This window comes from Mustela nivalis, assembly GCF_964662115.1.
Source record: "Mustela nivalis genome assembly, chromosome: 17".
Taxonomy (NCBI): Eukaryota; Metazoa; Chordata; class Mammalia; order Carnivora; family Mustelidae; genus Mustela; species Mustela nivalis.
Window position 1 is genome coordinate 56,817,325 of NC_139036.1, and position 20,858 is coordinate 56,838,182.

Below are 20,858 nucleotides of genomic sequence, written 5' to 3' on the forward strand. Positions count from 1 at the left end.
CCCACCCCCCGCCCCGCCACTGCATGCCTCTCTGCCTACTTGTGTTCTCTCTCTGTCAAATAAATAAAAAAGGGGCGCCTGGGTGGCTCAGTGGGTTAAAGCCTCTGCATTCGGCTCAGGTCATGATCCCAGGGTCCTGGGATTGAGCCCCACATCAGGCTCTCTGCTCAGCAGGGAGCCTGCTTCCCTTCCTCTCTCTCTGCCTGCCTCTCCCCCTACTTGTGATCTCTGTCAAATAAAATCTTTAAAAATAAATAAATGAATAAATAAATAAAATCTTTTTTTTTTTTTTTTTTTTTTTTTTAATAAAAAAGAGAGATAGATCCAGACAGGGTTTTTACTGGAAGTGGCTTGTGAGCTGTACACATGGGCTTCCCCAGATTACCCCCATGGCCTCCAACAGTCAAGGCTTCTTGCAGGCGTGGGAATGAAGAGAGCTGGATGGCGGAAGTTGATTGAAAGGGGCCTCTCGGGCCCTGGCTGTAGCCCAGGATCAGCGTGGCTGTCGCTGGTTGCTTTTCTGCCCCACCCTTAGTGACCTCCCAGTCCTCCCGTCTGGCTGTCAGGGCCTCCTCTCCTCAGTCCCCGGTCCCCTGTGGTGGATGTGCTGTAGCAGTGAGCGTCCGGACTTCTGTTTCTTGGGTGCAGTGCCCCACTTTGCGCATGCTGAGGTGGGCAGTGTGGGAACGGGGCAGGATGGGAGTCCTGCAGAACCCCCAGCTTGGACCCCGTGAGCTCTTCCTTCCAGGGCCTGTCACACAGGAGGGAGAGTTTGCTCAGTGGTGATGCCCACAGAGCAGGGCCTTTGTAGAAAGCTAAGGGGAGGTATGTCCTGGAGCAGGGGCCACGGGGACGCCACTCTTCTTGGCAGTTTGCTAAGGCTGCAGCCCACTGCGTGGCTGACCCCTCCTCCCTGGGGCTCGAATCTCAGGAATACTGCCTGTCCTTACCCTCTGGACTGCCTGGCCCCTCCTTTCCTTCTCCTGTTCAGATCAGGATTTGGCAGAGGTGGGCTGGGGGGCCAGGGAGCTGTGCTAGAGGAGGGGGAGAGGCTTGAACTCCGCGGAGGCTCTCTCCTCTTCCCTGCTGCTGGTGATGGTGGAGATGGTGGAGATGGTGTTGTCGGTGTTGCCTGGGAGACCGAGCCCTAGAGAACCGTGCTCAGGCTCCAACCTGCGCTCTCTCGTGACTGGACCTTTTCGGCTACTTTCTGTCCCATAGGGTTTTGCAGCCCCTTCCTAAGGGTGGCCTGGACATAGGCTGAGAAGTTTCCAGTCTACTCCCAGGGCTACCTGTGTGTCAAATTTGGGCTTCCAGGGTGACACGAAGGCTCTCTTGGCTGTTCCTGGAGCCCCAGGTCACTGGGCGGGAGTGGAGGCCCCAGGTCCAGGGGGTCTCCTGTCCCAGAAGCTCTTTGGCAGGTGTGTCTAAGTGTGACCATGCGTGTCTCAGCTGCTGGCTGAGCTGTGCTGTTGGGGGTTCCCCACCCCACCTAGCAACCTGGTGGGAAGGTGTTAGGTCTTAGGTATTGGAATCCTCAGAAGCCCTTCTGCTGGAGTCTTCCACTGGATTCTTCCGCTGGCTTCCGGCCCCTGCTCTGCCTCCTAGAAGTCCCGGCTACAGGCTTCTCAGTTGCCAGTCCTTCCCCCTCCACGCTGGATGTGCTGCTATTAATAACGGGCAAGTCCCCCCCCTTCCCGCAGCTACAAGTGTGGGAAGAGCTGCTGCTGGCCTGCTTCCATCCTGGGAGCCTCAGAGGGATGTCGGGGCGCTCTCTACCTTGGCCTGACTTGGGGCCGAGGAGGGGTGGTCTAGGGGGAGAGCCCAGGCAGTCCTGGGTACCACGGTTGCCCTCGGGCTCCCCCCACCCCGCACCACTGCTGCGCACCCGGTGGGCTGCAGGCGCCCCTCCGCTCACCCCTCCGTGGCCTCTGATGAATGGGCCAAGCTCCTGGGCATCTGGCAGCGCAACTGCAAACTTTCTCCCCTCAACCCGGCTCCGCCCTCCCTCCTGCCCGCCTCTCCCTCCCTCCCACGGGCTGTTGCTGCACTGCCTCCTCCTCCCTCCCTAAATCTGCAGCGTGACTGGAAATAGGCTGAATTAATCAGCAGCCTGAAGCTCCCGTCTGCACGGATCCTCTGCGGGCTCGGCGCTGGCTCCTGGCTCCCACGCTCCCCGGCCCCCTCCCCCTTTTTTCCTCTCCCCGCTCGCTCTCCTCTCTGTTCCTGCCTCTTGTCCTCTCTCCTGGAGGGCGGTGTTGGAAGTTCTATAGTTGACTCCTTGTGGCTCAGACTCTACCCCATGCTCTTTAAGCAGACAGAGCTATGGATGCCCCACCAGGGCAAATGCACCAAAGTGAGTATGCTGACTTGGTTTTATATTTTTGTTGCAAACGCCCTGTTCTCTGCTTTGTGTGCAAGGCTTTGGGCTCAGCAGTTGCCACAAGTCTTGAGGATGGGTGCCGAACCGGAGGCAGCTCAGATTACGAGGTCGCTAGGACAGAAGAAGGAGGCTGAGAATGGGAGCCAGGGTGCCCGGGTGTCTAGGGAGATGCCAGTCGGGTTCCCAAGTCACCCAGAGCAGGACTGGAGCTGCGTGTCCCAGTGGGGCATCCTGACGAGTTATGCTGGGACCTGGGTCTCTGTGCACAGGTGATGGGAAGCCCTGGGTCCGGATGTCAGCCCTCCTCGGGGCCAGTCGGTGGGGGGGCTATTTCTGGCTGGACCACATGGGTCTTTGAGATGGGAGCAGCCAGGGCCCCGCTGATTTCCTCTGCAGTTTGGGCGGCTGCAAGAGGAAGAAGATGGGCGGGAGTGCCAAGGTCAGCATGAGCCCAGAAGAGGAAGAGGCTTGAGGCTTTGATTTGCCTGGCTGAAGACAGATTTGTGTCTGGCCAAGCTCAGAAGAGATTTACCGTGGCTACTGCAAGAGACCCAGCTTCAGTGACTTAGGCATTATGTTGGAGTCCAGTTTTGGGTCCCTACCCCGTCTGCACTGGCTCAGAAAGCTGGGATGGTGGGGACCTGGTTGAGGGGCCAGCCAGTTCTTTTTATTTATTTATTTATTTTTAATATTTTATTTATTTGCTTGTGAGAAAGAGTGAGCAAGTGAGTGCAGGAGAGCTGGGAGGCAGAGGGAGAGGCAGACTCCCCACTGAGCAGAGCGTCCAGTGCTTGATCCCAGGCTTGATGCCAGGACCCCGGGATCGTGAACTGAGCTGAAGGGAGATGCTTAACCTACTGGGCCACCCGGGCACCCCGGGGCCAGCCAGCTCTAATTAGCTCTCTGCTGTTGTCAAGGCTGAGGGTCACAGTCAGAATTTGTAACTTATCTACCTGAGCCTATGGGACCTGGATTCTGCTCCCAAAATAGGTGAAGTAGGAAGGAAACCGGCGGCCATGGGGACAGAGCCTGTGACAAGTCCTGAAAGGTCTGGGACTCGGGGGTGGGGGCTCTTGGCTCTGGGCCACCTGGGAAACCTGACCAAGGGGGTGCAAGAGACTTGAGGGGCGTTGGCTCTGGAAAGGCTTGGGAGACCGCCCCAGACACTCAGCGTCAGGCCCCATAGAACTGGTGCCGAGGAGTATGGAGTTCTAGCAATTCTCACTGGACAGATCGAGTTCTTGCCCCACCTTTTTGTTTATCTAAATCCCCATGCCCTCCCAGTGTCCCCTTAAAAAAAAAAAAAATTTAATTAATTTGAGAGAGAGACAAAGAAAGAGAGAGCAGGGGGCGGGGGTGGTGAGAAGCAGAGGGAGAGGGACCAGAAGACTGGACGCTGAGCGCGGAGCCCATCGCGGGGCTTGATCTCACCACCCCGAGGTCATCACCCGAGCTGACATCCAGATTGAACGCTTAACTGACTGAGCCGCCCAGGCACCCCTCTACCCCCACCCCCAGGGTCCCTCTTTGATGATGGAAAAGGGAGGAGAAGCCCAGCTCACGATGGGCATCTGTGGCCGCATGTCCTGCGCCTGGGTTTCCTGGAGCCTCAAGTTACTTTGTTGGGTCCTGCTGAGCCTGAGCATTTAAAACAGGGGGATGGGGGTCACTTTTACCTGCAAAGCACTGGTGTAAGGGGAGAGGCAGGCTCAGGCTTCCCCTCTGGTGTGGAGTCCTGGCTTAGCCATCACTCCTTGCCCCAGGATCATCCTGGGAGGTGTCTGGCCTTGGGGTGGGGTGGGAGATTTTGAACATCTAAGAGGCAGGAACAATCTCTTACTGCCGCTGGGTACTGAGGGCTGAGGCAGTTTTTCTCTCGCTTCTTGGCCCCGTAGGGAAGAAAAGCAGACCTTCAGATGGCACGTGTGCGAGGCAGGTCCTTATCTCTCAAACCAACCCTGTGCATCCTGGCACAGTCTCCCCCTTGGTGCCCAGCCTAATTTGCGTTTTGAGAAAGGCCGGCAGAGCCTGCTTGCCCAGGGCCCTTTTAAAATTTCCTTTGAAAATGCTGAAGTTCCACCAGGTTCCTAGGCTTTGGCTCTCACATCGCAGGGGGCGGGGAAGCACAATGAGAGAAGCAGTGATTTTTACTGGTAACAGGAAATCTGCCGGAGACAGGGTGACGTGTTGCTCTTCCGTGTCACTGAGGGGCCGAGGCCGTTGGAGGAGTGTGGCTGGGGCCCTGCAGAGTGGGCTGGCCCAGAAGGCTGTGTCCTTGCCCCCGGGCCCTACCTGTATGGGCAGGCCCTTTCCTCGGGAGGCGTGTGATTACAGAGTGGCTACTTTTCTTCTGCTGTGCCATCTTTAATCGCCGGTCTGGAGCTGGTGTTCCTGGCCAGACACAACATGCGTGGGTAGATGCGCACAGTCAGCGGGCGGGCCTCTGCTGGCCCTGCCCCAGGAGCATCTGTCCCCCTTGGGCCCATGCCTCCCACACTTGGACAGCAGCAGTGTGCAGGTGCTAGGAACTGGGGTGCAGAGAGAAAAAGTGGATCCCCTTCTGAGGTGGCGGATGTCAGGACAGCCACGGGGCAAGAGGAGGGGAGCTGCTTATGTCCAAAGTCTATAGGCCCGGTTTGCCGGGGGCGGGGGGGTCACCCTGGTTCCCTGGCTGAGCCTTTGCCTGCCTTCTGAGCAGGGTCCTCATCCCAGACCCAGTGGCTTCCCATGTGACCTGCGGCTCTTCTGGGATTTATCTGCTCCCCCCCCCGCCCCCCTCCCCCCACTTTCTCCTGCCCAATCCCCGGCTCCTGTCTCTTTGGCGCGCTTTGGCGCGCGAGTGAGCGTGCGCAGTCTTTCCACCTCTGCAGGCCAGCCTTTGCCTGCCTCCAGGACATTTTCTCACTGCAGCATTTCTGGAGGCCTGGCCCCGACAAGTCCTTCTTGGGAAGGAGAGAGAGCTCACAAAGTAGAGCCTGGGGGAATGGGGGCAGCAGGGACTGGCAGCACGGGAGGCTGCGTGCGCCGCGGCTGTGCCCGCCAGATCCTCTTCTTTCCTGGACTGGGGGGAACGGGCATCACCCCCTGGACCAGCCCCTTAGACACGAGAAGGCCTCTGGTTCTCTTCTTTCTTCCTCCCTGCCTCCCCTTCCATGTCAGGAGTCAGGGAGGCAGACGTGCAGACCTGACTTACCTGACACTCATCTGTTGTGGATCACGGCTTCTCAGGAGGGTCTCAGGATCTCTGCCAGAGGGAGGTGGAGGCTCTGGGGTGTTTACCCATGCTGGGGTGTGGGCCCCCTGCCCAGAGGGCCCTATCTTCCTGAGCTGAAATAACCAGTTATCCCCTCTGGGAAGAACCAGCTCTTATCTTCATAATCCCCCAAAGCCAGCATGGAGAGCAGGGATTAGGGGAGATTTAGGCAAGGGATCTGGGAAGTCCTGGGGCCAGGCTCAGTCTGGAGCCCATCCTCATCCCACAGGCTGAGAAAGCTGTCAGTGGGCCTGTGTGGGAGCTCTGCTCAGGTGCGTCCTACCAGGATGGGTCTGTGGTCACGGGACGCCACCCCAGGGCAGCAGCCCCTTCCAGTCATGGGGATGTGTGTCCTGTATGGAGACAGGCGCAGAGGAGGAAGTCTGGAATGTTGGCCAGTTCAGCCCATAGCTGAACTGGCCAGGGCGTCACCAGTGTTAGCCAACCGTGGTCAGGACTCGGTAGGTAACTCCAGCCCCTTTCTTGGTGCCCCAAGTCTAGGGCTTTTCTCCTCTTGCTCAGGAACCTTTCCTGGTGGGAGCTCACATCGGAGCTCTTGGGAAAGATCCAGTTCCCCACCAGCACTCCTTTCCTGGGGGGTGCTTTTTATTTCCCAGGACCCCCGACCTGGGGAATCTCTGTATCAGATTCAGTGTGTGCATTGAACTCCCCTTCAGAAGCTTTCATTCAGTAGGTTTGGGTAAGACCTGGACATCCACGTTTTTAGAAGCTCTAGGTATTTTGGCTGCGAACCCCCGGCTGCCAAGCCCTGATTAACCTGTCCCTGGGGTCACTGGAGCTGTGTGTGCGCACTTGTTCTTCCATTCGTCCAGGGGGTGGCCATGAGCCCACTGCTGTGTGCCAGCCAGTCTCGGCAGCTGCTTGGAGGGTTGTGGAGATGGAAGAGTTCAGTACCTGTGTTCAAGGAACTGGCAATCTGGTGGGAAAGCGAGACAAGTCCACCTATAATGATAGTTCTCCACAATGCAGACTGGGAGCCAGTGCCCCGGGTGCACTCGCCCCGTACGTGCAGCCCTTGGCCTTGGGAAAATTTCCCAGAGCGGCTGACATTGGAGATGAGGCTTGAAGGGGATGAGAGAGGTGTTTGGGGCCGGGAGCATGTTCCCGGGGAGGGAAACTCGTAGAGGTACTTGCACCCGAGCTCGGAGAGCACGGCTTGCGTGGGGACTGGAGGAAACGCAGGAGAGGCTAGAGAAGCCGGTAGATCACAGGTCCTGCTCTGGAGTCTGGGCTCGACTTGAATGATAAACGGGGTCAGTTGAGGCGGTGCGCTGCTCTGGCTGGATGTTGCAGTTGGCTTGGAAGAGGGCGACCCTGAGGAGTGGGAGGGGGGTGGTGGTCACTGCAGGAGCGGAGCTGTCCAGCTGGGAGGGCCACGCTCCAGGGTTTTGGACGAATCCACTCCGAGGCGCCTATGAAACAGCAGTGTGGCTGCGGAGTAAACAGGTCAGCATCGGGGCCGTGCCTGGAGTTAAACTTCAGGAGCCGTAGCTTGGTGGTGTGGTGGGGGACTCCACGACGGTGGCCGAGGTTGTCCCGGAAACATACATGAATTTGTTAAGATGTCCTCGGGATGGGCTGTGGCGTGGATGGAGGGGAGTCAGTCGGAGAAGGAGAAGACGGGGCGAAGCCTGGGAGTGGGGCTGTCCGTAAGCAGAGGCCGGGCCAGGCTCCCACAGGACAGCGTGGGTGGTCCCCAGTGCCGCCCAGGACCACCCCGTCCATGCTCTGTTCTGCTACCCTCGGTGACAGGAGAGGACAGCATCGCAGGTCCTTTCCTGAGGGCAACTATCCCTTGTCGAGTCCTTTCTGATGCCAGAGTGTCACAATATGGTCCCTTCTGTGAAATGGTGGAAACAGTATTTGGTGGTTTTTTTCTTAATGTTTTTAACTCCTTGTTAGTTCCTCCTTCCCACTTACAAACAAACAAACAAACAACACACCATTTTTCGGCTCCTGAAATGCCCAGATGGCAGCAGAGGTCGGTGGGGAGGTGAGAGGGGCAAGAGCAGTGCGTGGGGCTGGGAGATGCCGATGGCCTTGGCAGGTGGGTTAGGAGTCACTGAGTAGAGTAAGTCTGTTTCTGTTTTTAACTTGGCCTTGAGGAGTGGGGGGCTTTTAAGGTGGTGGAGATGTGAGCAAACACCCTGAGAGCTGGCGGGGGTGGTGGTGGCTGGTGGAGGAAGCAGAGGGAGGATGGGGGGGAGGGAAGACAAAGAAAGATCCCTGCCTCTGGCCTGCGATGGAGGCCTCCCTGGGCAGTGCCCTGGGCCTCGCAGGGATGCTGACTGCTGCCTGCTTCCCTCCAGGGCGAGCCACCCTTGGCCCTGGGCCTGTCTACCCGGAAGGCCCTCAGCATCCTGAAGGAGCAGCTGGAGGCAGTGCTGGAGGGACATGTGAAAGGACGGAAGAAATGTCTCACGTGGCAGGTGAAGCCTCTTCACGGGGAAGCCAGAGCCCGGCTGGGATGGCAGAGGGGCGTGGGGGGCCCAGGCTCCGGCCCGGGAGCCCACCTCACGCCGGGCGGTGTGACCCGACCGGAGCCACGCTAAAAATCAGAAGGCGGCCAGGGCTGCGTCGCCGAGTGCTGTCCTGACCCCACCTGCTGCCCAGCTGAGACCAAAGCCAGAAGACCAAGGCAGCCTCAGGCCAGGGCAGGCGGGGGTGGGAGGAAGGCGGCGGGTCTAGCAGCTCGGTCCCCGGGCCCCTCACTCCCCGCCGCCCCTCCTCAGGAGCTGTGGAGAAGCAGTTTCCTGCACCACGGGAACCGCTGCTCCTGCTTCCACTGGCCCGGAGCCTCGCTCATGCTGCTGGCCGTGCTGCTGCTGCTGGGCTGCCACGGGGGCCAGCCGGCTGGCAGGTAACCGCGCCCCCGCCTCGCCCCCAGGGGGCACTGGGCCACCCCTCCTGCCTCCCACCTGGACACCCACGCCCAGCCCCGCCAGCACCATGCCCTGCCCACAGTCACAGTCTGGGTCGTTAGGAATCCTCCGTCCCCCGGTAGGCTGCTGTCAGCAACCCACCCTCCCGCCGCCCCGAAAGGAGACCCTCTTTGCAGAAGGGACTGGGGTTGGCTGGGTGGGGAAGCCCCTCTCCCTGCTAGTACCCCCCTCTTCCCGCCAGCCATGGGGTGGAGCTGGTGAATGCCTCGGCACTATTCCTCTTGCTGCTTCTCAACCTTGTCCTCATCGGGCGGCAAGATCGGCTGAAGCGTCGGGAGGTAGAGCGGAGGCTCCGAGGGATCATTGATCAAATCCAAGGTGAGGCCGAGGCCCAGGCATGCTGGGTGGGAACGGACGCCCTGTGAAGTGTGGGCCCCGCGCTCTTCTCCTGAGGCCCCCCGGGGAGCCCAGCACAGGGGTGTTGCCTGTGGCCAGCATTCTGGGGGCTCTTGGCATCAGGAGAGTTGGGAGGCTACCCTGCCCTCTTTTGAGCAGGACAGCGAAAGGCACGGACAGCTAGGCGTGTGGCCTGAACACGGCACGCGGGGAGGCCGATGGTGGCCCCGTCGGCTCGCAGGCTTGCTAATGATGGGAGACTTAACGGGGAGGCCCCTCTTTTGGCAGGAGGACAGTTGAGGTTTTCTCTTCCAAGTCTGCCTTGTCTGGCGGTACTGGGCCAGGGCATGTAGTAAGATGGGCCAGGGAAGTCTAAGAGCTGCAGGAGGCAGGGTTGGGGGCCCAGAACCGGGAGCCCAAAATGGAGCAGCATTGTTCCTAAAGAAGGGAGTTGCTCAGTCCGGTTTCTGCTCGTTCTTTCGTTCAGGTAGCGTTTGCTAAGCCCCAGCTAGAGACAGTAATTCCTGCTTTCCAAGGGCCTGTGGTCTTATAAGAGAAACAGCTAGTGTCAGAGACATTTCTCGAACCCAACTAGGCAGCAGATGTTTAAATGCTAAGTGAGAGGGGGTTGCTTCATTCTGAAATGATCGGTTGGTTGCAGCCACGTGCCAGGTGTGGGAAGGACAGCAGTGACGGAGGAACATGGGCCCTGCTCTCTGAGAGCTCGGTCTCTTGCTCAGGAACCATCAGTGGCTCCTTCTTGCTTATCAGAGCTGCCCAGAACCTCTGGGCCAGGCTCCAGCCTCCCTCTCTGGACTTTTCTCTACTGTCATCTTCACCTGAAAACCCCTCCCCAGTGCCAGACCCACCGTGGACCAACCTGCTTCTGTGCCTCATCCTGGTGTCCCCCTCCCTGGCGTGCTCCTCCCTCACCGGCTCCAGCTGACAGATCTGCCCATCTTAAACTCCGCTCCCTTTCCCCTGAGGCCGCCTCTGATGGCATCAGCTCTCCTGTGCTCCTGCAGCCCGGGGGTCTTTCCTAATGCCCTGAGCGCGGGTTTGCCATGATTCGTGTTATCTGCCCACAGACATCTCTCTTTTCAGTTTCGGCTCCTCAAGGGCAGGGACTGTGTCGTCTTCACCTTTGACCTTTGCATCCCTCAAAGCCCTCAGCATTGCTTGTGAGACGTATTTGAATGGAGTTAAGGGTATAAAGAATAAGCCGGTGTTCCGAGGGGTAGAAGTGCCTGGGCTGGAGTAATGGGAGAGACTTCACAGGGGAGGTGCCCTGGAGAGAGGGGTAGTGTTGGCGTGGCTGGTGCGGGGTGCTGTAAGCCTTCTGGGAAAGGAAGGCGAGCAGGCAGAGCCCCACGGTGTGTGCTGGGTGGCGGATGTGCGGAGCCATGGGTGAGGTGGTTTCTTTGCTCCCCTTCTCCTCAGATGCACTGAGGGATGGCAAGGAGATCAAGTGGCCAGATGCCATGTACCCGGACCTCCACATGCCCTTTGCACCGTCCTGGTCCCTGCACTGGGCCTACAGAGATGGACATCTGGTCAACCTGCCAGTTAGCCTCTTGGTAGAAGGAGACATCATAGCTCTGAGGCCCGGCCAGGAATCGTTCGCCTCTCTGAGGGGGATCAAGGTAGCTCGAGGCTTTTCTCCTTCCCTGGAAATGCTGTGGGAGCATCTACAGGCGATGGTGGGAGGGTCCCAGGGCTCGATCCTGAACCTTCCTGGCCGGCTCACAGGCTTCTTGGCAAGGGCTCTGGAAGAATGGAGAAGAGCTGGAATGTTTCTCCTTGTCCTGTTCTTTAGTTTCTCAGACCCTTAAGCTGCTAGGAATCCAGTTTCACAACCACCACCCTCCCCCGCCCCACGGCTGACTCTTTGTCAACCAACGGCCCCTAACCCAGTGAGGTATCTGCACTTAGCTGAATTGTCCAGGAAGAGTGGCTTCTGATTGAACCAGTGCCCTTGACCCCTCCTCCCCTGACTCTGGCAGGATGATGAGCACATCGTCTTGGAGCCCGGAGACCTGTTTCCCCCTTTCTCTCCACCCCCCTCCCCCCGGGGAGAAGTGAAGAAGGGGCCACAGAACCCCCAGCAGCACCGGCTCTTCCGCGTCCTTGAGACCCCTGTAATCGACAACATCAGGTCGGCTTGCCGTCCCGCCTTCCTTCTGGTGCCCGAGTTCTCTCCCCTGGTGCCTCCGGGAGCAGGGAGTGGGCTGACAAGGAGAGAGCCTGGTTTATCCAGAGCTCCCCTTGGGGTAGGCACCCCTGTAGATTTTTTAACTTGAGTGTCTCATGAGAATTCCTAGCCTGGGCCATTGTTCCTCTCTCCTCTGGAGCTCTGAGGGGACCACTCAAGAGGCTGCCCCAGACCCCTCTCCCAGGGAACAGGAGAGATGGTCTGACTCAGTGGTGCCCAGGCCTATCCCCCCCCTCCGAAGGCTCGCCCAGCTACAGGGTCACCCCTCTCTGCAGATGGTGCCTGGACATGGCCCTGTCCCGCCCAGTCACCGCCCTGGACAACGAGAGGTTCACGGTGCAGTCGGTGATGCTGCAGTACGCGGTGCCCGTGGTCCTGGTGCGTGAGGCGGGCCTCGCGGGGCAGGGGAGAGGGCCAGGAAATGGGGGAGCCTCGGGGCCAGATTCAGGTGAGCCCGTGAGAAGACGGGGAGGGGGGTGCCCAGAGTGAGATGGCCGGTGCTGGGGCTGGGTGGGGGTATGCGTGGGCGGAGGAAGGGGAGCCTTAGAGCCAGGGTCCCTATCTGGGTGGGGGGCTGAGGCTGCACTTCTCCTGTTCCCCGAAGGCCGGCTTCCTCATTACCAATGCGCTGCGCTTCATGCTGAGTGCTCCTGGCATTGCCTCCTGGCAGTACGCCCTCCTGCAGCTGCAGGTAGGCCCTGCTCTTGCCCCTCCATGGTGCCCTCCATGCTGCTCTTTCCTGGGAGGCTGGGTCCCCTCACGGGGCGCTGGCTGTCCCTCCCTCTGCAGCCCAGGGGTCACAGCTGGAGGATGCCTGCTCCCCTTCTTTTCCTGCGCTGGACAGCTGTCCCTTTCTACTCAGGGAGTGGCTTCGGGGCTGGGGAAGGCCCCCCGTCCCTCCCTCTCCGCAGGCCAGCGGCTCTTTGAGAGGCCTCAGTGTGGTTCGTGCTTCCCCAGGTCAATGGCGTCCTGCCCATCCTGCCCCTGCTCTTTCCAGTCCTCTGGGTCCTGGCAACCGCCTGTGGAGAAGCTCGGGTCCTGGCCCAGATGAGCAAGGCCTCGCCCAGCTCCCTGGTAGGTTGTTCCAAGGCATCACGGGGACAGCACAACAAGAAAAAAATCGGGAGCCAAAAGAGGGTGTCAGCTGGGGCCCAGCGACTGGGTACCGAGGTCCAGCCTCACTGTGGGCCCCTCTCCCCGGCACGGGCGGGCCCTGAGCTGCTCTGCGTGTGGAGGGGCCTCCAGGCTGGGCCCTGTGAGGCGGGGGGTCGTCCCTGCTGTTCTCAGCAGACGCGGATTCCGGAACGGCCCCGGGTGTCCTTTATCAAAGGCATCGGGAGCCTTGCTGGTGGGGGGGCCCCACCCTTGCAGCTGGGAGGCCTCCCTGAGCCGGTGCCCTTTTCTCGGTGCAGCTGGCCAAGTTCTCGGAGGACACTCTCAGCAGCTATACCGAAGCCGTCTCCTCTCAGGTACACTTACCTGGGACACCTTCTGCCCTAGGCCCTTGGAGCCACCAACCTGAGCTCCCTCAAGCTGGCTTCAAGCTGGCCCCTGAGGCTCCCCTATTTTATGGCCTCGGAGCCTTCTGTCTCCTGTGGGCAGTGTGCTCTGCCCAGGTGAATGCCTCTCCACCCCGACTTCCTGGTCCCCGGACTGTGTCCTCTGCCGGCTCCTGAGGCTGTCTCCAGGGAAATAACATGGACTTCGTCTCTCCCACCAGGAAATGCTGCGTTGTATTTGGGGGCATTTCCTGCGGGTGATCCAAGGGACATCACCGACGCTGAGCCATAGCTCCAGCCTGCTGCACAGCCTGGGCTCGGTCACGGTGAGGGTGGCCCTGCGGGAGGACCCCGCCCCCTCTGGCCGGCTGCCGGGCTGTGTCCGGTGCCTGCCCGCCATTTGAATGGACCCTGGCAGGTTGGGGAATGCCAGGCCTCCTCCCCAACCCCCATCTCTCCCTGCAGGTCCTGTGCTGTGTGGACAAACAGGGGATCCTGTCGTGGCCAAACCCCAGCCCGGAGACCGTGCTGTTCTTCAGTGGGAAGGTGGAGCCCCCCCACAGCAGCCACGAGGACCTCACCGATGACCTGTCCACCCGCTCCTTCTGCCATCCTGAGGTAGAGGAAGAGGTAGGGCCGGCTCCCAGGGACCCTGCTCCGGGCCTGGCCAGTGGCCTCAGGGAGGGCGAGGCTGGGAGGGCGAAGGAAGGCTCCAGCACTGTTAGGATCTGCTTCTCGGCCGTTCACGCAGAGCCTCCGCCTCAGAACTGCCCTGCCTCCCTGGCCCGTGACAGCCAGTGGGACCCCGGTCCGAGGCCTGTGCTCCTTGTTCTCCTCAGCCCCACGAACAAGATGCCCTCCTGGCCGGGTCTCTGAACGCTTCCCTGCACCTTTCCAATGAGCAGGAGCGTGGCGACTGGCCGGGTGATGGTCCCAAGCCCCCCGAATTCTACTCTCACCACAAAGCTCACGGCCGCAGCAAACACCCGTCCGGCTCCAACGTGAGCTTCAGCCGGGACACGGAGGGCGGGGAAGAAGAGACTGGCAAGGTGAGAGCTTCGCGGGGGAGGGGGGGGCAGCTGCGGGGGGTCCTGGCCTCCCCCACTGTAGGGGCCAAGGGGGGGGCAGCCTGTCCCGGGGGAATGAACCTGAAGGCACAGACGCAGCGGCCTCTGTTCCCAGGCCTTGGGGCTCGGCCAGGCAGGACGGCCTCCTGAGGCCTCATCCAGGGCCCGGGAGGGAGACCCCTCTGGGTCTTGCAGATGGTGACGGGTTGGGGCAAGGCCCTTCTGGTCACAACCTTCTGAAGACAGAAGGCTGGCGGCTCCCTCCCTGCTCCCTCCCTGCCCTGGGTGTCCTCCTCCCGCTGCCATCGCTGGGCAGAGCTACCGGAAGCAGCCGAACCCCAGCAGGGACATGGGGAGAGGGTTTCCGGGAGGGATGGGACAAGCGCGCACGCGAGCAGGCTCTCTGGGAAGGGGGTGCCTTCTCCCCAGCTGACGCTCGCCCCTCCCCTCCCCCCGTTCCCTGTGACCCAGCCTGGGCTGGAGGGCGAGCCGTATGAAGCGGAGGACTTCGTGTGCGACTACCACCTGGAGATGCTGAGCCTGTCCCAGGACCAGCAGAACCCCTCCTGCATCCAGTTCGATGACTCCAACTGGCAGCTGCACCTCACTTCCCTGAAGCCCCTGGGCCTCAACGTGCTGCTGAACCTCTGCAACGCCGGCGTCACTGAGCGGCTGTGCCGCTTCTCCGACCACCTGTGCAACATCGCCCTGCAGGAGAGCCACAGCGCCGTCCTGCCCGTGCACGTGCCCTGGGGCCTCTGCGAGCTCGCCCGCCTCATAGGTGCGCTGGCCCCGGACTCTGAGCAGACCGCTGCCCCAGGCCTTCGTGGGGAGCCCCGTCAGTCCTGTCGGCTTCCCTCCAGCCCCTGGAAGCGGGCCCCTTTCGACAGTGCTTCCTAGTCTGGGAGAGTACCCAAGGGGGAAAGGGGGGAAGAACCAGCCTAGCCCGATGGGGGTTCTCTCCCTGCAAGGGAGGGAGGTGCAGGTGCCACGGGCTTCCTTCCGACACCCCAAGTTGCTATCCCTCCCCATGCAGGCTTCACCCCTGGTGCCAAGGAGCTCTTCAAGCAGGAGAACCACCTTGCACTCTACCGCCTCCCCAGTGCCGAGATGGTGAAGGAGACCTCGCTGGGGAGGCTGTCCTGTGTCACCAAGCGGCGCCCCCCGCTCAGCCATATGATCAGTCTCTTCATCAAGGACACCACCACCAGTGAGCCTTCCAGGCTTGGCCGGCATCAGGCCAGACCTTTTCCCGGAGCTTGGTGGGGCAGGACTTCTTTTAGGTGTCCCTTTTTTAAGGGGGCCTGGTCAGAGGAGCACTAGACTGCTTCCAGAGCCTTCCACAGATGTGGCAGGGGTTGGATTTGGGGACTGGTGCTGGGGTGGCGGTGGCCACAGGGATTGAGGACCGTCTGAAGGCCCACAAGCCCACACAGGCTTGGGGCATTCTACTCCCCAGGGGCTCCCTAGTGCCCTTCTCAAGGACAGCAGGGTGTTAATTGAGGCAGGAGTGAGAGGCGGCAGCGACTTGGGGCACTCACAGTTCAGCCTCATCCTCCCTGCCTCAGGTACAGAGCAGATGCTGTCCCACGGCACGGCTGACGTGGTCTTAGAGGCCTGCACAGACTTCTGGGATGGGGCGGACATCTACCCTCTCTCGGGTTCTGACAGGTAGGTAAGGAAGCACGCCTTGTGCTGATGGCAGGTAGCCCCGGCCATCCGCTCGCCCAGCTCACGAGCAGGGGGCACCTCAGGGCCACTCATCTCACTTTTGCCCCACTTCCCTGGCAGAAAGAAAGTGCTGGATTTTTACCAGCGAGCCTGCTTGTCTGGGTACTGCTCTGCCTTCGCCTACAAGCCCATGAGCTGCTCCCTGTCCTCTCAGCTCAATGGCAAGTGCATCGAGCTGGTACAGGCGCCTGGCCAGAGCAGCATCTTCACCGTGTGTGAGCTGCCCAGCACCGTCCCCATCAAGCTGAGCACGCGCCGCAACAGCTGGAGCTCGGATGGTACCGGGCGCGTCTGTCCCGGGGGAGAGGGGTGGTGTGGGGGGAGCTTCTGGAGAGCTGTGGAATCCATCACAGTGGAGGGAACCGTGGGCTCGCTGGACCTCGAGCATCGAGGTGGCGTTCACTGTCTGGTGGCGTGGGCAAGTCCCTTAGCCATCTCACGGGCACCCGGGTGCTCGTTCTGGCCCCCCTCCCAGGTTTCTGGTGACACTCGGTGTGATAGCAAAGGGCTTTCTTTGGAAGTCATTAAGCATCAGTATTTATAGACCATGAGTCTTTTTAATTTTTTTTTAAGATTTTATTTATTTATTTGACAGAGATCACAAGTAGGCAGAGAGGCAGGCGGGGGTGGGGTGGGGAAGCAGGCTCCCCACTGAGCAGAGAGCCCGATGCGGGGCTCGATTCCAGAACTCTGAGATCATGACCTGAGCCGAAGGCAGAGGCTTAACCCACTGAGCCACCCAGGCGCCCCTAGACCATTAGTCTTATTTGATCAGACAAAAAGGCCAGGTCGCAGTGCTGCTGGAACAGAGGGACTCAGAGCCACCCCACCCCTCCCCATGCTATCAAACAGACAGACTCACAGTCTTATGACCCAAAGACCATGAACTGCGGCCAGGGCTGAGAGTGAAGGCAGCTCCCCCGGCTCGGCCTGGCTCTGTTGTTACTCCTTAGGATCATCACGTGACTGATGAGTACCTTTCCTTGTCTTTTCTCCCGTGTCTGTTGGCTCCTCTGTGTCTTGGCTGTGTGTGTGTGTGTGTGTGTGTGTGTGTGTGTGTGTGTGGTCCCCTGGGGCCCACATGCTCATTGATTTGGGTGTGGCATCTGTGTGTGTGGCCTGGGCTGCCTCCTGGAATCTGCTGGTTCCTGGGTGTTCCGGCTGGGCTTTGTGCCTTGTGCCTACCTGAAGAAGGGATCGGGGAGGTGCTGGAGAAGGAAGACTGCATGCAGGCCCTGAGCGGCCAGATCTTCATGGGCATGGTGTCCTCCCAGTACCAGGCCCGGCTGGACATCGTGCGCCTCATCGACGGGCTGGTCAACGCATGCATCCGCTTTGTCTACTTCTCTCTGGAGGATGAGCTCAAAAGCAAGGTGGGGCGGGACGCCTGGGTGGCTCAGTGGGTTAAGCAGCTGCCTTCGGCTCAGGTCATGATCCCAGCATCCTGGGATCGAGTCCCACATCGGGCTCCTTGCTCCATAGGGAGCCTGCTTCTCCCTCTGCCTCTGCCTGCCACTTTGTCTGCCTGTGCTCTCTCTCTCTCTCTCTCTCTCTGACAAATAAATAAATAAAATCTTAAAAAAAAAAAAAAACCAAGGTGGTGGGGAGAAGAGCCGCCCCCCTCTGCCTCCGCTGACCCTTTCTCCCGTGGGCTTGTGGGTCCGTCTGTTCACTGGCATCTTTCTTGTGCAGGTATTTGCAGAAAAGATGGGCCTGGAGACAGGCTGGAACTGCCACATCTCCCTGACGCCCAACGGTGACATGCCCGGCTCTGAGATCCCCCCCTCCAGCCCTAGCCATGCTGGCTCCCTGCATGACGACCTGAACCAGGGTGAGGGCACGGGTTTGGGGCAGGGACGAGGTGGGTGGGGGCGGTTCTAGAAGGAGCCTCCGTAGATCCTCCGTTGGAAAATGGCCCTCGTCTCCCTGTGGTCACAACAGCTGACAGTGGAGGAGACCAGAAGCAGGAAGTTCTCTGCCATCTTCAGGGCAAGAAAAGGCCCTCAGAAGGCTGACTCCAAGGTGAAGGACAGGTTTTCATCCCACAGTGTCCCGCGATGATGCGGAAGGGCTCCTTCTGATGGAGGAGGAGGGTCACTCAGACCTCATTAGCTTCCAGCCCACGGACAGCGACCTCCCCAGCTTCTTGGAGGACTGCAACCGGGTAGGATGGCAGGGCCCGTGCCCCTTGGCCCTCCGAGGTAGCTGACTGACTGGCCCAGAGAAAGGAGGGAGGGAGGGAGCCTTCTCCCGACCCTGCGGCGACTGACGTCTCCGCTCTGTCCAGGCCAAGCTGCCGCGCGGCATCCACCAGGTGCGCCCCCACTTGCAGAACATCGACAACGTGCCCCTGCTCGTACCGCTGTTCACCGACTGTACCCCCGAGAGTGAGTCCCGTAGCCACGGCTGCTAAGGAGGCCCAGGCTCCCTGTGGGCTCTGCAGGAAGAGTCCCATGCGGGGGGTGGGGGGTGGCTGAGCAACCTGAGCTGGGAGGGGGCGTGCCCTTTCTAGCGAGACTTAAGGGACAGCAGTTATGTGATATTCACGTGCTTGAGGGAAGGACCATCTCCAAAGCGGGGCCTGCTCCCCCTACCCCATCTCCTGCTCTCCTACCCTGTGGGTCTCTGCCCAGAGCCTCACACAGGGCCCCAGACGCCTGACTCTTGTGCTCCCCGACTCTGCCCCCTCAGCCATGTGTGAGATGATCAAGATCATGCAGGAGTATGGGGAGGTGACCTGCTGCCTGGGCAGCTCTGCCAATCTAAGGAACAGTTGCCTTTTCCTCCAGAGTGACATCAGGTCAGGGGGACGCCCGAGTTTGGGGGCTCGCGTGGGTGGGACTGGGGCACATTCCGTGGCTGATCTTGCTAGGGTTGGGACCAGCAGACTGGGCACGGTGGGGAGAGGGGGAGAGGGTGCTCGCCTCCTCCCATGGGATATGGGATGTTTGCAGAGTGTAGCTGATGGCTTTCCCCCTCCACCGAGCAGCATTGCCCTGGATCCCCTGTACCCATCCCGCTGCTCCTGGGAGACCTTTGGTTACGCCACCAGCACCAGCATGGCCCAGGCCTCGGATGGCCTTTCTCCCCTCCAGCTCTCGGGGCAGCTCAACAGCCTGCCCTGCTCCCTGACCTTTCGCCAGGAGGAGACCATCAGCATCATCCGGCTCATTGAGCAGGTGGGGGCTCGGGCTGGCATAGCAGGCAGGGAAGGGAGGGCTGCGTGGAGTGGGCAGGAGTGACACAGGATCCGTCTGGGCTCCCAGGGGTTGATTTCCCTCCCAGAGAGGCTCACTGGCCTCCACCCTTTCCTAGCAGGAGCCTCTGGGGCATCTGGCTCTTGGCTAAGATTTGTCAGCTGTAGGCCCGGCCACACTCTGTCCCTTCCGGTCCCTAGGCGCGGCACGCCACCTACGGCATTCGAAAGTGCTTCCTCTTCCTGCTGCAATGCCAGCTGACGCTCGTGGTCATCCAGGTGAGCGGAGGCCTGCCCTGGCACCGGCCCGCCCCACCCGCTCCTCCACTCAAGGTCCAGCTGAGAGTCGGGGGCGGTCGGCTGGGAGGATGTGGCACGGCCTAGCGGGGCCCTGGCCTCTGTGGAACCCCGGGGCCTTTGGAGCTGACCCATCAGCAGGATAGCAGCCCCTGGGGCCCCAGCTCCTCTAGGCATCTGTCTGAGCACGGGGCAAGGCAGCCGTGGGGCTCCTGGCATCCTACTATTGGCCAGAGCCTAATCCTGCTTCCTGGCTCTCCTGGTCTAGTTCCTGTCTTGCCTGGTTCAGCTGCCGCCACTGCTGAGCACCACAGACATCCTGTGGCTGTCCTGCTTTTGCTACCCGCTGCTCAGGTGAGAGCTATGCCATCCATCCTGGTCCAGGCGGGTGGGGCTGGGACAGCATGAGCAGCTTCAAGGAGCCCACGTTCCCCTCCTCAGTGCTTATGACCCCCTGGCACAGGAGACGCTGGCGGGGGTGGGGAGGCCAGGGGGGACCCTCCCTTGTCTTGTCCCATCTCCCCCTAGGCCTGCCCTCACTCCCAAAACTGCCGAAAGGCTTCCCACATAGGAATTGATGGACAGAAGGTCACAGTGCCCACCCTTCACCAAGTCCCTCCTTTTCAGCATCTCTCTGCTGGGGAAGCCCCCCCACAGCTCCATCATGTCTATGGCCACAGGGAAGAACCTTCAGTCCATTCCTAAGAAGGTAGGCAACGTGGAGCCCTGTGGGCCTGGGCCTTCGCTGAGGAACGTGGGTACCAAGGGGGCCGGGCCTTGGGGGACAGAGAGGGGCTTCGGTCACAACGTCCCTCAACCGAAGGGTGGTGGCTGTACAGAGCTGGGAAGGATCCTCTCCCCACCCGGCCTACCCAGTTGCCTCCCAAAGAGCCTGCGCAGCCCCGGGCCCGGGGGGGCCGCCCCAGGAGTGACGGGCCTCCCTTCGTTCTGCAGACCCAGCACTACTTCCTGCTCTGCTTCTTGCTGAAATTTAGCCTCACCATCAGCTCGTGCCTCATCTGCTTTGGCTTCACGCTGCAGAGCTTCTGCGACAGCTCCCGGGCCCGCAACCTCACCAACTGCTCGTCCATCATGCTGCCCAGGTGCGGCCTGCCCGCCCCTCCCCACCCGCCACCGCCCGCTTCCCCGGGGCCCAGCGTGGGGCTGAGTCCACCCCTTGCTTTGGCAGTCGCGCAGACACAGCTCCCGCCTGGTTTGACGACTTTGCCAACGGGCTGCTGACGGCTCAGAAGCTCACCGCCGCCCTGATCGTCCTGCACACGGGTGAGGGGCTCCCTGGGAGGAGGGGCTGGTGGGGGCTAGAGGGTCGCCCTGGGGGCAAAGCCTCGGGTTGGGGGTGGGGTGTCTGATGCACCCCCCTCCACTGATCCCGTTTTCTCCAGTCTTCATTTCCATCACCCACGTGCATCGCACCAAGCCCCTGTGGCGAAAGAGCCCCTTGACCAACCTCTGGTGGGCTGTGACCGTGCCCGTGGTGTGAGTATCTGCAGATGGACGTGGGGGAGGGGCCTTTGGCAAGACTGGGGTCGGAAATCCTGCTTCAGGCGGCTGAGCCGGAGGTCGGACGGTGCCCTCCTTGAGCTACTTGTACTGAGAACGGCAGGGAAGGAAGCCAGAGGCTCACATGGGGGCTACCACCTCTCCCTGCAGCCTGCTGGGCCAGGTGGTCCAGACGGCAGTGGACCTGCAGCTGTGGACAGATAGGGACAGCCCTGTCCACTTTGGCCTGGACGACGTGCCTCTGCTGACTTGGCTCCTGGGCTGCCTGTCCCTGGTCCTTGTGGTGGTGACCAACGAGGTCGTGAAGCTGCATGAGATTCGGTGAGCCACCAACGGGGCACTCCCTCTGGGCTCAGGCTCATTCTTTGGGCCTGTGACCTCCCAGGCATGGCTCCCCTGC

At 60.8% G+C, this 20,858-nt stretch overlaps 1 protein-coding gene across 15 annotated transcripts in view; it reads left to right on the top strand.

Annotated features, from left to right (window-relative positions):
* The window catches only part of TMEM94 (transmembrane protein 94), a 34,040-nt gene that overhangs the window by 11,904 nt on the left and 1,278 nt on the right, over positions 1–20,858 (top strand). For 2 of the 15 annotated variants that reach the window (XM_082705157.1, XM_082705158.1), the window contains exons 3-31: positions 7,967–8,086; positions 8,390–8,517; positions 8,781–8,917; positions 10,376–10,578; positions 10,939–11,090; positions 11,423–11,525; positions 11,752–11,838; positions 12,105–12,221; positions 12,560–12,616; positions 12,868–12,972; positions 13,112–13,276; positions 13,486–13,695; positions 14,185–14,494; positions 14,750–14,923; positions 15,282–15,384; positions 15,505–15,722; positions 16,636–16,817; positions 17,137–17,275; positions 17,493–17,608; positions 17,732–17,831; positions 18,136–18,244; positions 18,434–18,623; positions 18,842–18,919; positions 19,206–19,291; positions 19,565–19,646; positions 19,892–20,040; positions 20,127–20,221; positions 20,341–20,434; positions 20,609–20,779. In XM_082705157.1, the coding sequence (XP_082561283.1) occupies positions 7,967–8,086; positions 8,390–8,517; positions 8,781–8,917; positions 10,376–10,578; positions 10,939–11,090; positions 11,423–11,525; positions 11,752–11,838; positions 12,105–12,221; positions 12,560–12,616; positions 12,868–12,972; positions 13,112–13,276; positions 13,486–13,695; positions 14,185–14,494; positions 14,750–14,923; positions 15,282–15,384; positions 15,505–15,722; positions 16,636–16,817; positions 17,137–17,275; positions 17,493–17,608; positions 17,732–17,831; positions 18,136–18,244; positions 18,434–18,623; positions 18,842–18,919; positions 19,206–19,291; positions 19,565–19,646; positions 19,892–20,040; positions 20,127–20,221; positions 20,341–20,434; positions 20,609–20,779 (3,980 nt within the window). Of the gene's footprint in view, positions 1–2,064; positions 2,357–7,966; positions 8,087–8,389; positions 8,518–8,780; positions 8,918–10,375; positions 10,579–10,938; positions 11,091–11,422; positions 11,526–11,751; positions 11,839–12,104; positions 12,222–12,559; positions 12,617–12,867; positions 12,973–13,111; positions 13,277–13,485; positions 13,696–14,184; positions 14,495–14,749; positions 14,924–15,281; positions 15,385–15,504; positions 15,723–16,635; positions 16,818–17,136; positions 17,276–17,492; positions 17,609–17,731; positions 17,832–18,135; positions 18,245–18,433; positions 18,624–18,841; positions 18,920–19,205; positions 19,292–19,564; positions 19,647–19,891; positions 20,041–20,126; positions 20,222–20,340; positions 20,435–20,608; positions 20,780–20,858 lie in introns of those variants that run through there. The other 13 variants (XM_082705150.1, XM_082705151.1, XM_082705152.1 and 10 more) reach the window with 11 other exon arrangements.